Genomic DNA, 14517 nt, shown 5'->3' on the forward strand with positions numbered 1-14517 from the left:
TCCTTCATGAGGTCTGACTTTTGATGCCCATCTTCCCGTTGCAGTGGGAGTACTTGGTTCCTGTTAAACCTGGTGTTTGGATGGAAGCTGAACTGACCCTTAAGCATAGCCTATGCCTCCTTAGAATTTAATATAAATTAGTGCAGGTTTTAGTCTAGAACTCTTATTTTTATTTGAGTACAATGAAGTAGATCCTGGGGCTTTGAATGTGAGCAGCAATCACATACAGAAAAGAAAAGGTTTCTATGAACAAGCTATACAGAGGATGGTACACTGTCATTCTTATAGTGTCTAAATAATTTAGTTGCAAAAGCTACATCTGGTTATATACTAGCATTTAAAAAAACCCCATAATTTTCTTTAAAGCGAATGATATTCATTATATACAAGGGCAAACATGCTACCAGTTATTCTTATCAGAAGCTTTCAATAGGAAGCTGAACAATCAGTTATCCACGTTTATTTTCTTCTATTTCGTGTCTGTCTTCTGTGAGGTGGTATCTCATTTTTCTTCATACTCTCTCCTGACTTTTCAGAAGTGTTTGGCATGCCAGCATGCTTATTAAAAGGGCTTAATTAGTCTCTATTCTTTGTTTTGAAATACACTGCACTTGCTTGTTTCTAATCCTTGAACTGATCTCTTCTTCCTTTAGTACAAATACAGCTAAGAAAAGGTTGCTACCTAGATTGTTAGCTCCAATTCCTCTGACATAAGATACTTTCTAAACAGAAATCTGATTTGGAGCCAGATTAAAAACACACGTGCTTGTAGTTTGGGAATTGGTTTTCAAATTGAGGTCTGCACAAGCAGAAAGTCACCAGTTAGAAGAACTGGTCAGATTCAGACTTGTGATACTGTCCTTGTATTGGGTTTTACCCTCAATTGTTATGATTTTCTATCACCAGGGTCCTCCGGGTCCTCCAGGTTTACCTGGTCCGTCAGGAAAGAGAGGTCCTCGGGTAAGTAAAACAGCTATGTTCTTCTGTAGCTCTAGGCAGGTCACCAATAATCAAGTTGGACCTTGCATAATTTTGTTTTTCTCAACTTTATTCATATGCTTGGTGATAATGAAAGTGTATGATTCTTAACATTTGATGGACATGTTAAAGTCAGGCAAAGCAAACAGGTTTTTTTCTGCCATGAGTCTCCAGCATAGCTAATTCTGTGTATGTGTGCGTACACAGAGCATTGTTACATTTGTGCCTAGCTGTTGCTGCTCGCAGTATTAACTTTTAGTTTTTCTGTGCTGCTCCTATCTGCTGCAATCTAAGGTCATGTTCATTTGTTTTTGGAATGAGAGGGAGTGAGCAATGCATGCCACAACCACAGAGGAGCAGGCAGTGGAGACAAAAAAAAACACTGCAAGAAGGGGGGGGGGGGGGGGGGAGGGGAGAAAACTCTTCCAAAAATCTGTTTTAGTCTCTTGTGTTACAGCAGCTTGATAGAAGGGGTGATAGGTATCTGGATAATTTGCCCAAAAAATGAGCTACAGTAGCAAACATTGATTTATTTTGCGGGACTGGGTGCACCACAGCATGAGCAGGGACAGCAGGCTTGTCCTGTGCCAGGGGACAGAGCACAGGCTTTGCTGCAGTGAGCTGAAACCTGTGCCCCAGGTGCCAAGAGGGTGGGAGAAGCCTGTGGCACTGCAAGGACTGGTTGATGGGGCAGACGAGGGTAAATCTGTGTTTGTACGGTTCTGTACAAAAAAAAACAAAATGCTTGAGGAGTCCCTGAGGTCGTGGTTGATTTGGGCGGTTTTAGGGGAAGGGCAGCTGGAGGGAACAGGTAAGGGTTTGCTGTGTAGATGAGTTCAGGCCATGGTACTTGGGGCGGTAAGTGGTTATGGCTGGAGTGCACTCATTTAGGCAAACTGCAAGTGGGAGATAAGGGAGTAGTTTATATGAGGGCTGAACAGATGTGTGGGAGGAGTTTTGACTCAGCCTTTTGAGGAACGTTTAAACGAGCTGCTTCAATAGTATGTTGAACATCCTGTGCTTTCAAGGCTTGGTCTGACTGGGTAGGAAAGTGCACTGGTCAAAGGGGCTGAACACCAAACTGATGCTTTAGAGCAGTTGGATGCAAGGCACTGGATGAGACACATTTAAAAGTACAAAATGAAAAGCATTCCTTCAAATCCATATCTTCCTGACTTCTTGGATACTTTTTTCAAATTATCCTTCTATGTAAGAGCTGACAATTTTTACAGCTGAGCTTTCCGTGTTGCTTAGTGCCTCTTGAGGATATGTGTGGCATCAAGTAGATCCTCACAATTGGCAAGTTGGCTTTAGCTGAGAGGAGGCTGACCATGTGTTTAAAGCCGTGCCTGCTAGTGATAACTTTCTTTTCAGTTGTTGTTTGCTTGGGGTTGTTTGTTTGGTGGTGGGGTGGGGGGGTTTGTTGGTTTTTTTGTTTGGTTGGGGTTTTTTTTTGGCAGGTATAGAGTACTTAAGAGCACAGTGCTCTACCATGTGAGTTTTCTAGATTAATTATCAAGTAGGACATGCTTTCCAATGTGAAGAGACAGCTTACATTGGGATGCCTGGAAAAGTATGGAAATTGCAGAGATGAATACTTGCCAGTGGTTCTGAGTTTAAAATATGTATTTATATGGACCAGGAAGGTCTATAAAACTATTTGATTAAATAAATGTTTTTTTTAATATCAGTGCTCTTTAGTTTGTACAACGCTGATAAATTTGAGCTAGTGAAGGTGTATGATAAAAGTTTTTTAAGCCAAAAACCTTGTTTATGCAAAATTCGTGTCCCTATCTGCTAGTCTGCTCTGTGACTTCTGTATTCCTTCACACAAACTGCCATTCGTGATCTTGAAATGTGACTCGAAGTGTCAAAGGGAAGCAGCAGAATGCAGAGCCACATTTGCCTGGGCTGCCTTCATGGTCTATTGGGTGTGTGTCTAAACCTGATCCTGACAGATTCATGTAGGCTGGACATTTTGGGTATGGTATCAATGCCTGATAAATGGTTAGAGATTTCCATTAAAAACTGATTCTGATCTCTGTAATTCTATGGTAGAGAAGTCCACATCTGACAGTTAGGTTTTCTAAGTGTCTTGGCTTGTTCTGAGTTTCTCAATAATTAAACTTTCAGCCATTTCAGTCAGTGATGAGATGAAATTCCCCTGATGCCTCTCATTTCACAAGGATACTTATGCACCTCTGCGTTGCAATACTATGCCCCAAGATGATAATGTTGCAGGCAGCAAAAGCTAAGAGCCACTTCAGCACTGCAGCTATGTTGGCACTTTCTATTTGTTTCCTTTCTCCTAAACCCCTAAGAGCGCCTCCAGATTTGCCAGTGTGCAAATTAATCTCTCAAACAGCACATGGGATTAGCATTTCTGTGGAGTTATGTCAACATTGTCATTAGTGAGAGGGAGCACTTGATTGATACGGCTTTCAGTGTTACTGCAAGGTAAAACTGGTAAATTCAGTCTCATGCAAGGGAAAGACAAACACGGAGTTTATCTGTTGTTAGACCACTGAATATATGAGAAAGTTGAAAAGGATTCTTATTATTTTTGGCATTTGGATTAATTGTTTGGGTGGAATTTTTGCTTTAGTGAATTCAACAAAAGCTTTGTTGCCCATTTACCGGGGATAGGTTTTCACCAGTTCAGTCCTTCAGTGTTTGGAAGATGAACAGCTGCTGACAGCCATTGCAACAAGTATTTTCCCTAATTTGCAGTTTGTCAAGGAGTGAGGATGGCAGAATGTACTTCAGGAACAGACACTTATCCTGGAAGGTGTAGATAGCCCTGATAGCCTATTCTGTTCCTGGAATGGCTTAAGTCCAACCCTTACAGAAACAAGCCCATTTTCCACACTAGCTGTGGGAGAATCAGGTTGGTGAAGGGTTTTTGTCTGTGATTTGTTTAGAGAAGGTGGAATATGTTGCTTTGATTTATCTTTCAAGTCAGTGAGAACTGATCCACTTCCTTCTCTTTGCAGTGTATAGCTGGGTACCTCAGAATGTGATTTTTCTGGTTTTATCCCATGTCTCCAAGTTTTGTAGCTGGAGAGCAACATTGCAGTGACTGTGTACCAAATACCTGTCAAGAATTACTTGGGAAGACAATAGAAACTGAGATTTTTAAAAGAAAGAGAAGTATTCAACTTCACTTTTAATTTTTTAGGAAGATGCGCATGATTTATTGCTTGAAAATCCTTTGAAAATCCTGACCCATGCTTCTAAAAGCAATGATGAGGCAGTAAAATGATTCTTTGCAAACTGTTCACACTTGTTCAGTAGACTACTGAATAATTCCACTCTTTTTTTTTTTGGTTTTTTTTTTTTTAATAGGGTATTCCAGGACCACATGGTAATCCAGGTTTGCCAGGATTGCCAGGTTCAAAGGTGAGTTACTTTATCCATGTTGCTATGTAAACACATGAACTTCTTAATGACTTTTTGGAAGCCTCGGAACTGTTTCCTATAATAGAAGCAATTGGCCTTCTTTGGTTTACAAATGGAGATTGTTACTATAAACATATTTTAATTAAATGTAATCATTCAAATTGAACTTCAAATCAAAATAAAACAGCAGTTTATTCAGGGGAGAAAAACAAACCCTGTGTGTGCAGAATGATGACTTGGAAACTGTTATCCACACAATTAGTCTGTACTTCCCAAAAGAGTTCTTGTAAATCAGCTCAGCCTCTTTGATAAACTGGAATTTTAAGTGACGATAAGCATATAATTGCTGTAACGTTTTACCTTGCTTTTGAAAAGAAAAAAATCAAGGAAAAAAATGAAGAAAAATAGACTATCATTCTCTATAAATTCCACTTTCAGGTCCCAACCTTTGCTATATAAATATTCTAATATTTCAGACATTATCACTTGATTAATATGCTAGAATAATTTTCTGAAGATTTGTGGGTGTGATATTTAAAACCAAAGACAAAATACTAGACTGGAAGTTCAAATAAAACCCTTCAAACTTACGTAACATAGGCCCTTTAAATAGCTTTGACAGATTTGTGCAGTTGCAGAATGCCTTCAGCTCATATTTGGTTTGAACAATTTGATAGATATGTTAGGAAAAAACAGCAGCAACCATGATCTGTTTTAGTGTGATTCCTAATTGCAGGAATCTGGCCTGTCATGACAGGTGTTAAAACTGCTTGAGGACATAAAAAGAATTTTAATAAAGCTTTCAGTGTCAAGCACTGTAAAACCAAGTGACTCCATTTTTTATGTCTGTGTGCTCTTGTTATTATCTAGTTTTATAGGAACAATTAAACTCAGAGGTTCGTAATTAATTTTACCATATTTATGCTGGCTTTATAATGGAATACATTGCTAGGAAAATAATTCTAACCACTTACTCCTACGATTTGGTTTATAATGTATTTTCCCCCTCCACTGGATCATAATTCTTATCAGTTCTGTAGTTGTCTTTGTGAATTTAAGAATAGAAGGAATTGTATGTGTGTGCATGTACCTATATATATATATAAATATATATATATATTACTAGGTGCTTAGTGATCTCTTTCATTTGTTAGATTATAAATTATACTTTCAATACAAGTACCTTCTGAAACACTTTCATTTAAAGAAAAATTAGCCAGGTTCTCACCACGTTTTGACTATGAAGATCCAGTTGACCCACACTGACTACGTAAGCTGAAATTAAACACACTTTTGTCTGATCTTAAAACATCGTAAATGAGTTGCAACAGTTTTCTGGCAGTAAATTAATGCATAATTTTATTCTGCCTTTGAGATGCATGGTTTTTTTCCCTCCTGTGCTGAAGCATCCTTTATGCACTTGCTTTTGAAGCAAGGGACATTAGCTAATACCCTTACAGTGTAGTATCCAGCCCTGAGCATGTGCTAGCAGTTCCAACTGATAGCCGATGTCCTTGGCATTTAATTCCTGATAAACAGTTTATTGGTGTTTTTAAAGTCATTTAAAAGTATTCATAATGTTTTGCTGTGTTCCTGGCTCCCTGAAAAATTGATTTAAGAAAATCTAGTTTGTGGATTCTGGCACTGTTCTAACTACACCATAATATTACATAGATTAAGTAATTAAATACTTTATTTTATCTTCACATCTTGAACTGTGGTGACGTGTTGTTAATCCACAACTGAAGGCCATGCATAACAATGGCTGTTTGTTTTTTTAGATTAAAAATAATGAGGAATTAATTGGGTTTATGAGGGAAAGGAAAGGTGATGGGTATGTTATCAGAGGACCTGTTTTGACTCCTGGAGAGCTGATCACAATTTTGTTACAGCTCTTAGTTTGATATGCCTGCATTGGAAAATGGAAGCAGAGGACAGGTTGGAGTTGTACAAAGGTATCTAAGTATTTACCTTCCAAAATGTGAATCAGCTGGAAAATACTCAGATAACTCCTGCCATGCTGAAGAACCATGGTGTCTGTGACCTGACATATCAGTTTAACACAAGAGATTCCTTTTGCCGTAATTCCAGCCTTTTTACTTAGTATTCAACAGCCTTAGTTTCTCAAGTGGCCTCACACGTTCGAATCTTAGCTGCAGAGGGAAGGACGAGCCCTGATCTGCAGGACCGTGTGCAAGCCCCGTGGCACTGCAGGTGGAAGCGCTGTGTGTTGCAGATCTAAAATGGCCAGCCGCCAGGAAACCCCCACACCGCTTCTCTTGTACGTCCCTCCGAGCGTCCCGTGTTGTCCCTGAGAGCAGGGTTGTGCTGGCAATGACTAAACACCATTTTTTCCCCACTTTAGCTGTCTTTGAATGAAGGGCACGTATCATCAATCTGGCACTGCTGTGGGATAAACTTAATAGTAACATGTATTTCCTTGGCTACAGAACACACTTTTGACTGAGGAGAGTAGATCTTCATGCTTGTGAGGAACACCTGGTGTTACTCTACAGCTTTTAAATCAAAAGCACTGTTGAAGCCTGTGCCATTTATATGAACAGATTAATGAAATGTTACAGTCCCTTTTGGATGCAGCTTTTAATATGAATTAGTCAAAGGGCTTCCCCATTTCCTCCTGAATCACTGTGTTTGCAGTTATGAGTGCATTAATGTGGTTTCAGCCTACGGCCTCGGGAACCGTCAGGGTGACTCTACTCGGTCAGCATGAAGCAGTTCACCCAGGGCTGTCTCAGGAGATGCCATTTGCTGGCGGCTCCTTTTTTAAGGGCAGTGAATTTGACTCTGAGGCGTGGGTTTGTGGTGGCCCATAGGTGTGTGGGGCCAGCTGCTGGCCTGGCTGGTCCTGGCCAGCCCCAGCTCCCAGCCCCTGGCAGGCCTCAGGTCTCCGCGGCATGTCGGCCTGCAGTGCCTGGCACTTTGTATGGCGGGGGTTTGAAATAGGAGAGATCGGTGTGGCAGCGTCCTTCCCCTCTCTGTGGCCTAGTCTTGGATGCAGACAGTAACTCCTGGCCAAGAATGATGAGCTGTCTCATCTGCTGGGAAGTAACTCGTAATTGAAGAGAGGCCTTTGCCATGTTTACAGCTCTGTCCTTCCCAGCCACGATGTCTGTGCTGTGTTGGGCAGGTGCTGAGCGTGAGGAGGCCCTGACAAAGTTGTAATCAATGCAGTAATACAGCCTGATGATCTTGCGCAGTGCTTGGGGAATAGGTGGTGTCCTGAACCGGTGGGGACATGGGGAGAGCATTTCAGTGGTGGTGTCTGCTGTCATCCTGCTTAGATTTACCAGTAAAATCTGCTTCTTAAAAGTTTCTGTGACATGATGAAATTTGGAAAACATAAATCTCATTTCAATGTGAACTCACACTATTATGTTTTGTTCTAGGTCTTTACTGAAAGAGTTATGAGAAAAAAAACCCCTGTAATAACAAGTGCATTTATATGAACGTTCCCACTCCTTTTGTCATAAGTTTGAAAATATTTTTTTACACATCTTATTAAAAACTCTGTTCCCTAATGATATTAATGAGTTAAATTTCTCTGTGACAGGGCCCTAAAGGAGACCCAGGATTCTCTCCAGGACAGGCAAAGCGTGGGGAAAAGGTGATAGTTTCTTGATATTAGAAAAAATGTTTTGTCTGTTGCATTCTTTTTTGAAGTCTTTTTAATATTCAGGCAAGTTATAACAGCACAATGCTTAGTATTTACTGTGACACTGGTGTATTTTGACACTTAATTATGTGAGGCTGACCGATGCAGACACAGGTGATGTAATGACCAAAGAAAACAGAAAAAAAATATTTCAAAGCCTTAAATTAAATTATATATTTGATTTAGTTTATAACAAATAAAAATTTTAAAACATAAGTACTTGGAGAACAATTAAATTTAATTCGGTTCACACTGATAGACCAAAGTAGAGGTTTCAGAGTTTTTTTAGTACCTTGTATTAGTGCAGAAAGTTGTGTAAGACAAAATTTGGTGTTGAGAAGTGCACACATTATTGCATGTCACATTGTATTTAACACTTCTTTTAACAGTCTCTTGACGGTAAGAATTCTCCTTTTTGTTTCAGAGGCTTTTCCTGCTAGTTCCTCCTAAGCTGCTTTAGCCGAACTAGCGGCTGCTCTCCTGCCCAAAATATTTGTGTATAAATATTTAAAATGGTTCTTTATAGAAATTGTGGGCTTAGAAGCTTGTGATTATTTACTTTTTAGATTGCAAATCTAATGACTATGTATAAAACTTTAAAATCAATGTGATAATGCTAAAAATGTAATTGTATGTTTGCATTCTAATGTGTTAACCTATGTTCTCTCTTTTAGGCTATCTTGTATTTATATTAAGTTTTATGAAGAGAATTTGCTAGTAGTTAAATTGGGGAATATTTGTGCTAAGTAGAAAACACTGTAGGAGTCCAGGACCACTCTCTGTGATAAAGCAAGCATTAGCAGATAACTATTGTTTTCTAGCTGCTGCTGTGTGCATAAAATAACATATTTTTTAATGCATGCGTTCTGTCAAACCTTAAAATTCACAAATATGTATTTCCAATGTTAAAGAGCTGCTGAGAAAAATTCAGAAATGTGTCTGTTGATGCACTGATAAGAAACTGGAGTGTGGCTTTTATAGAAATAGCAATATTATGTTAATCTAACCAACTTTTGCTTTTGACAGTCTATCATACTGTTGTGAGCTATATGTGTCTGCCTGAAACTCAAGGTATATTCTTTGGCATGAGACCATGATGCCACAGAACAGTTTAAAGCTCACCCAGGTATATGTGTGACCTACACCTAAATACATGCAGAATGTATCTATAATACAAACATACGGAATTGATATGTATTTTTATAGTTCTTGCTATTTTGGGTTCTTAATTTTTTCACCTAAGTCAAATTTGCTCACCCTAGGTAATGAATTTACTTTGATGCTAACTTGCTTCTAGGATCTTTTCCTTGACTTATTGAATTTGAATTTGGGCACCAATCCTGCAAGAGTGCATCTCTTTGCTGTCAGTCCTGAGCAAGGGAAAAAGGACTGGAATAACCTTCCTTCCTCCCCCATCTACAACAACCATAAAAAAAATGCATATTTGCCCATTTTTGTAGCGTTTGAGATGCTCTATTTCTCGTTCTTATATACCATCATGTAGTTACCAAGTTTAAAGAACTGGAATGAAAATAGCCATATGCCACCATAACCCATTTGTATGTATGCATGTTTCATGTTGTCTTTTAGACATATTAGATTTACACCATGTTTTATGTAGCAGATACTGAAATGGTGTCCTGATTCCTGGTTGAGGATTGTTGGCATAAAAGTAACACAAACAATAAACAATAATAGTTAAATACATGTATATAGAAATATTAAAGAAAAATGAGGTGAAACCACTGACTTCTGAGGGAAGGGATACCTCAAGAACTGTATAGCTTCTTCACTCCCATTTATGCTGGCCAGAAGTATATGTTGTGAGGTTGTGAGCTAAGTCTGTTCCAGCTGTGATTTGGCTGTGTGGTTATCATGCAGGAGCATGCACTTTGCACTAGGAGGTTGCAGTTGAGGAACTGTTGCCTTTTCAGTTTTCGTCCTCTAAAAAAATAAAAATGAATCTATGCCTGATAAAACATTAGCTACTTCTTTGTACCAAAAGTCCAAGCATGCAGAGAAAATATGGAGTCCTACAAAGTTTATAGGCCTGTGTCATGTTCCAGTGAAACATAGTGATCCTGGATGATTTTGTTGTACAGGGTGATCCAGGCCCCATAGGCTTTCCAGGACCACCTGGGATCAAAGGCCAGAAGGTAAGATTCTGCTTCCGTTTTCATGTAACCCTCTCTGGCTCGAATCAATAGCCATCAGGTGGATGTCTGGTGGTCAAGAGGCAATAGAAGGGCTTTGGTCTGCTCTTGATACTGGGACTGTCTACCGCGTCAGGCTATAGGCCAACAGTTCAGCATCTTCCCTTGCAACTAAGTTAAGTGAGATCATCACAACAGAATGTAAATTACAGCTGCTTGGGTTGGTGTTCTTAACAGGCATCATGTGCCTCTGCTCAAACAGAATAAGTACTAGAGAAAATAGGCTAGCCTGCGAGATATATTCAGTTTCCAGTAATAGCTTTTTCATTTCTTTTTTTCTATATTGTGTATTTTGTAGTATAGAGAAAGCTCCATGGGATATCCTCAGTATTCCTGCACTGAATTATTTGCTTTCTTTCTGAATATGTTCCAGAATCGCTAAATTAGAACACAAATAGAGTAAGTTCTACTTTTGCCTGCTACATAACACGGTATTTTTAATGTGAGAAGCATCAGGTGCCATACACTGCATTTAGGAAATATATCCAAATTATGGCAGCCCTATGTATACAGAAGAGCATAAATCAGACAAGTAGTTTTGGAAAGGGAACATGAAGGATGTCATTGGGGGAAATGAGACAACCTTGAGAAAATGAGCACAGAAGACTGAGGGAGTGAATATACTTTATGTGGAAGGAGAGGTCACCTGACATAAATCCAGTAGGCTGCTGTGATTAGTCAGATGGTGACTGGTGAGGTGGCAAAAATCAGCAAGAAAGCTGGGGGGAAAGTACTATTAAATGCTGTCTTTGCAGACGATAATCCAGTGTTGCAGGGGTAATAGAAAAACATGAAGAACACATATCACAGCAGAATTTTGAAGTAGTATGTAACACTAAAGGCAGCTGTAAAGTGTTCAATCAAAAGGATGGAATGAATTGTTAGAAAGGTAGGCCCTGGTATTTTTGGCCTGAGTTTTTGACATATAGAAAAGGAATAGTAATTAAATGCTTGCCTGCTATTGAAGCTGAAGAAAAAATGGCATTGCAACAAAAATTACATTCAGTGTTATGTTTTAAGATGGCTTCATTCAACATTGTCTTACTCTTAAAGTGTATGATTTTTTTTTTTTAAGTCTAGTAATTTATTTCTTGAATTGAACAAACCATAGTAAAAATGTGAAAAGGGAGCTATCACTGAATTAGCACCAGGAGGAGCATGGAAATTTATTTTGCCAAACATGTGGCCCACAGTTCTATGAACTGAGAAAACGTATAGCTGTGACAAGAATTTACATCCCCTCTGTTGAGAGTTAACCTACAAGCCTGAACACTCATAGCTTTTGTCACCACTGATCTTGGGCCACCTTGAGATTTCCCAAGTATTGTGCTTTCTTGTTTCATCAGGTTTATAGTTTTGCTCTGAAAACAAAGTAGTTTTTGTTTTAAAGCTTTTAGATGGGAAGCAGCTGTCACTTGTTCTGGATTATGAGACTGACATTCGGGGGCAAGGAAATTAGAATCTTATGGCCATCATGCTCTCTTCCTGCCACAAGAATTCACTCCTTATCTGAGGGTTAGAGACTCTGTGGAGAATCGTGCTCACTTGATCACTGGAAATTTTACTGTCTGTTTCCATGTTGTACACATCAGACACTAACTAGAACCATGTTTAAGATAATTTCTGCCTGACCCAGATTGTAAGAATACCAGCTTTTGAACAGCGCTACACCTGTAAACAGTTAAAATTATTTCACGCTTAATTTTTTTAACGACAAGCCCATGATTTATTGTGAACTTTAGTTATTGCTTTTCAATATACATAGGTAAACAAGCTGTTAGCTCATTGTGATCTCAGAAATTGTTTTTGAAGGAATGTGAGCACAAGTAGCTGTGAAGTAAACCAGCTAGAAAGATCAAGTATTTCTATTTTTCTTTTGTATCCCAGTACTACTGGAGAATCACTATGATATTGGATAAATAACATATTTGTGATATTCTGTCTCATCCAGGTAAAAAGGAAGATTAGAAAGGTTATATATATGAGTTAATGGTGTCCCAAATTCTATTTGATTTTGACAACTTGTGTTAACTGAGTAGTTTTTAAACAGTGGGACATTTGATAGCAAATAAAAGCTCTAATGTTCTTCCAGTATTTTTAGTAGTGTAATACAAATCTGTATGTGTCATGATAATTAATTTTGGTCATATTGAATTTTGTCAGTGGTTTTCTGAAAGACCTGGAAATTTGAGTTTTTTTCTTTGTGGAAGTCATCATCCATTTCCCATTAACTGGAGTAGTGGCTTTGGAGAGCCGCAGTGGAGGGTGCGCTGTGAAGCCTGCTGCCCTCCACTGGGCACGGTCGTCCCGCTCCAGGTTGGATGTGGAGGAAACTGCGTCTGAGTTTTCTAATAAGAATTTACCTGGTTCTGAACTTCCTGTGCAACATATAAAAGCATGTGTTGTGGAAGTTTGTGGCAAGTGTGCATATTATTTTTACATTTTTGACAAGAATAACTTTGAGAAGCTATATTCCATGTGCTTTTGGTTCTATTTTTCTGAATATCTGAGATCGTTAGGAGAGTTTCTTGCAAAGATTCATTTACACACCCACACCCCAAATATTATATTTTGAAGCCCTCAATGCAATAGGGCAGCACTAGTAAACTACTGTTTTGGATTAGAACTATAAAATGATATGTTTCTCTTTATAAAGCTGAGAATCTATGGTGTTTTGTAGCAAGACAGTGAAACAAACGTATGTTAATAATCAGGACTCTGGAGCAGATTATTGTGATTAACTTTATTTTCCATTACATGCCATGTGTCGGGGTATGTGTCCTTGTGGTTGCATATAAAATATGACATATTTCTCATGCCTGTAACACACTATAAAAACCCAAGTTTTGCTTGGGGTAGGGTTCCAAAATTATTCTAGTGTAAGAACAGAAAATTGCATGTTTATGAAGTGTTTAGAGGCCTGCTTCTTTCAGGCATCTTTTGAAGCAGAGGAGCAATGGCAGGAGGTGAGGGTTAGTTTGAGGGGAGTGCTGTTTCCAGAGCAGTTGCACAATCTCATATCTGGAGCTGTCTTGACAGGACCATCTTTAAATCACCACTCAACTCTTCCCTTATATCAGTCCCAAGACTTCACAGAGTAGAAGCCTCTCCCTTCCCCCTCTCCCCAGAAACGTCCTACTTCACTGTACAGACAGGTGAGTACTTGCCTCTGCTAGCCAGAGTACTGAGGGGTAGATTGCCAGCCAAAGGACAGTACTCCTGGGCATTAACTTGCCTGGGATCATGCCAATAAATTAGAATGACTACAGTGTCTGTGTGGTTGCAGGTACTTTACAGTGACATTGCAAAAGACTTTTTTTTTTAAAGATTGGCTACAATTTTTGGGCTGACTTTATTCCCTAGTATGTGTGTAACGGTAAATCATGGGAATCGGGATCTATAAAATCTCGATAAAATTCACATACTAAACTATAATATGGTAAGAAATGTTGAAGGAAAAAACTTGGATGCAACCTGAGAATAGCTGCTTTTGTCTTTACATGTGCATCCTGTAAAGGGCAAGGGAGATAAATAAATTTCAAAGCGGTACCTGCGGTGATGTCAGTGTTATGCTACAAAGTGTCTCCCACTGTTTCTCCTAGGAAAGTGAAGTTAGCCTTGAGCAGGAGGAAACTTCAACTCTGTGAGAGAAATTCCTGTGCTGAATTAGGTGGAGAAAATGTCCATCTTCTATACATATGCTTTTCTTTTTTTAAGTGGTGTTTCCATTCCTTGGGATATTTGGGCTAAGAGATGCTAGGTGAAAGCTTAGTTGTGTTAATATGCATCATCAAACAAGACAGAATGGAGCTGTGAAGAAAAAAACCCACAAAACAAACCATTTGCCAATGAGGTTTTTTAAAACTGGATGCCATGTGGTGACAATGTGGAGCTGATAAGTAAGTGTTGCAAAGTCTCATGTGACAGCACATGGAAATATGTTTATATGCTAAACTTACCCCATACCCAGAAAATTTTTTTCTGGTGCTTTTCAAAGACTAGTATCTCTCTGTAGCTGATGGTTGTAGCATCAGGTATAACATTCCACCTACTGATTTTTAGAGGTTAGAGAAACTTCTTGGCTCTCTAGTTTGCTGGTGTTATGCCAGATGTATTTTAATAACAAATGCATATAAATTCTAATAAAACACAATGGGCACCAGAAAGGTGGAAAGACTTGGCTTGAACAGTCCTTGCTGTTATGATTTAACATCTATATTTTGCTAAATACAGACTTCATTCAGTCTGGGTCCC

The 14517-nt window shown here is 38.9% G+C and overlaps 1 protein-coding gene across 2 annotated transcripts in view; it reads left to right on the top strand.

Moving 5' to 3' along the window:
* Nucleotides 1-14517, top strand: part of COL24A1 (collagen type XXIV alpha 1 chain) — a 147578-nt gene that overhangs the window by 21176 nt on the left and 111885 nt on the right. For both annotated transcript variants that reach the window (XM_055725022.1, XM_055725023.1), the window contains exons 4-7: nt 907-960; nt 4324-4377; nt 7949-8002; nt 10153-10206. In XM_055725022.1, coding sequence (XP_055580997.1) covers nt 907-960; nt 4324-4377; nt 7949-8002; nt 10153-10206 — 216 coding nt within the window. The remainder of the gene's footprint in view (nt 1-906; nt 961-4323; nt 4378-7948; nt 8003-10152; nt 10207-14517) is intronic.

This window comes from Falco cherrug, chromosome 12, assembly GCF_023634085.1.
Source record: "Falco cherrug isolate bFalChe1 chromosome 12, bFalChe1.pri, whole genome shotgun sequence".
NCBI lineage: Eukaryota > Metazoa > Chordata > Aves > Falconiformes > Falconidae > Falco > Falco cherrug.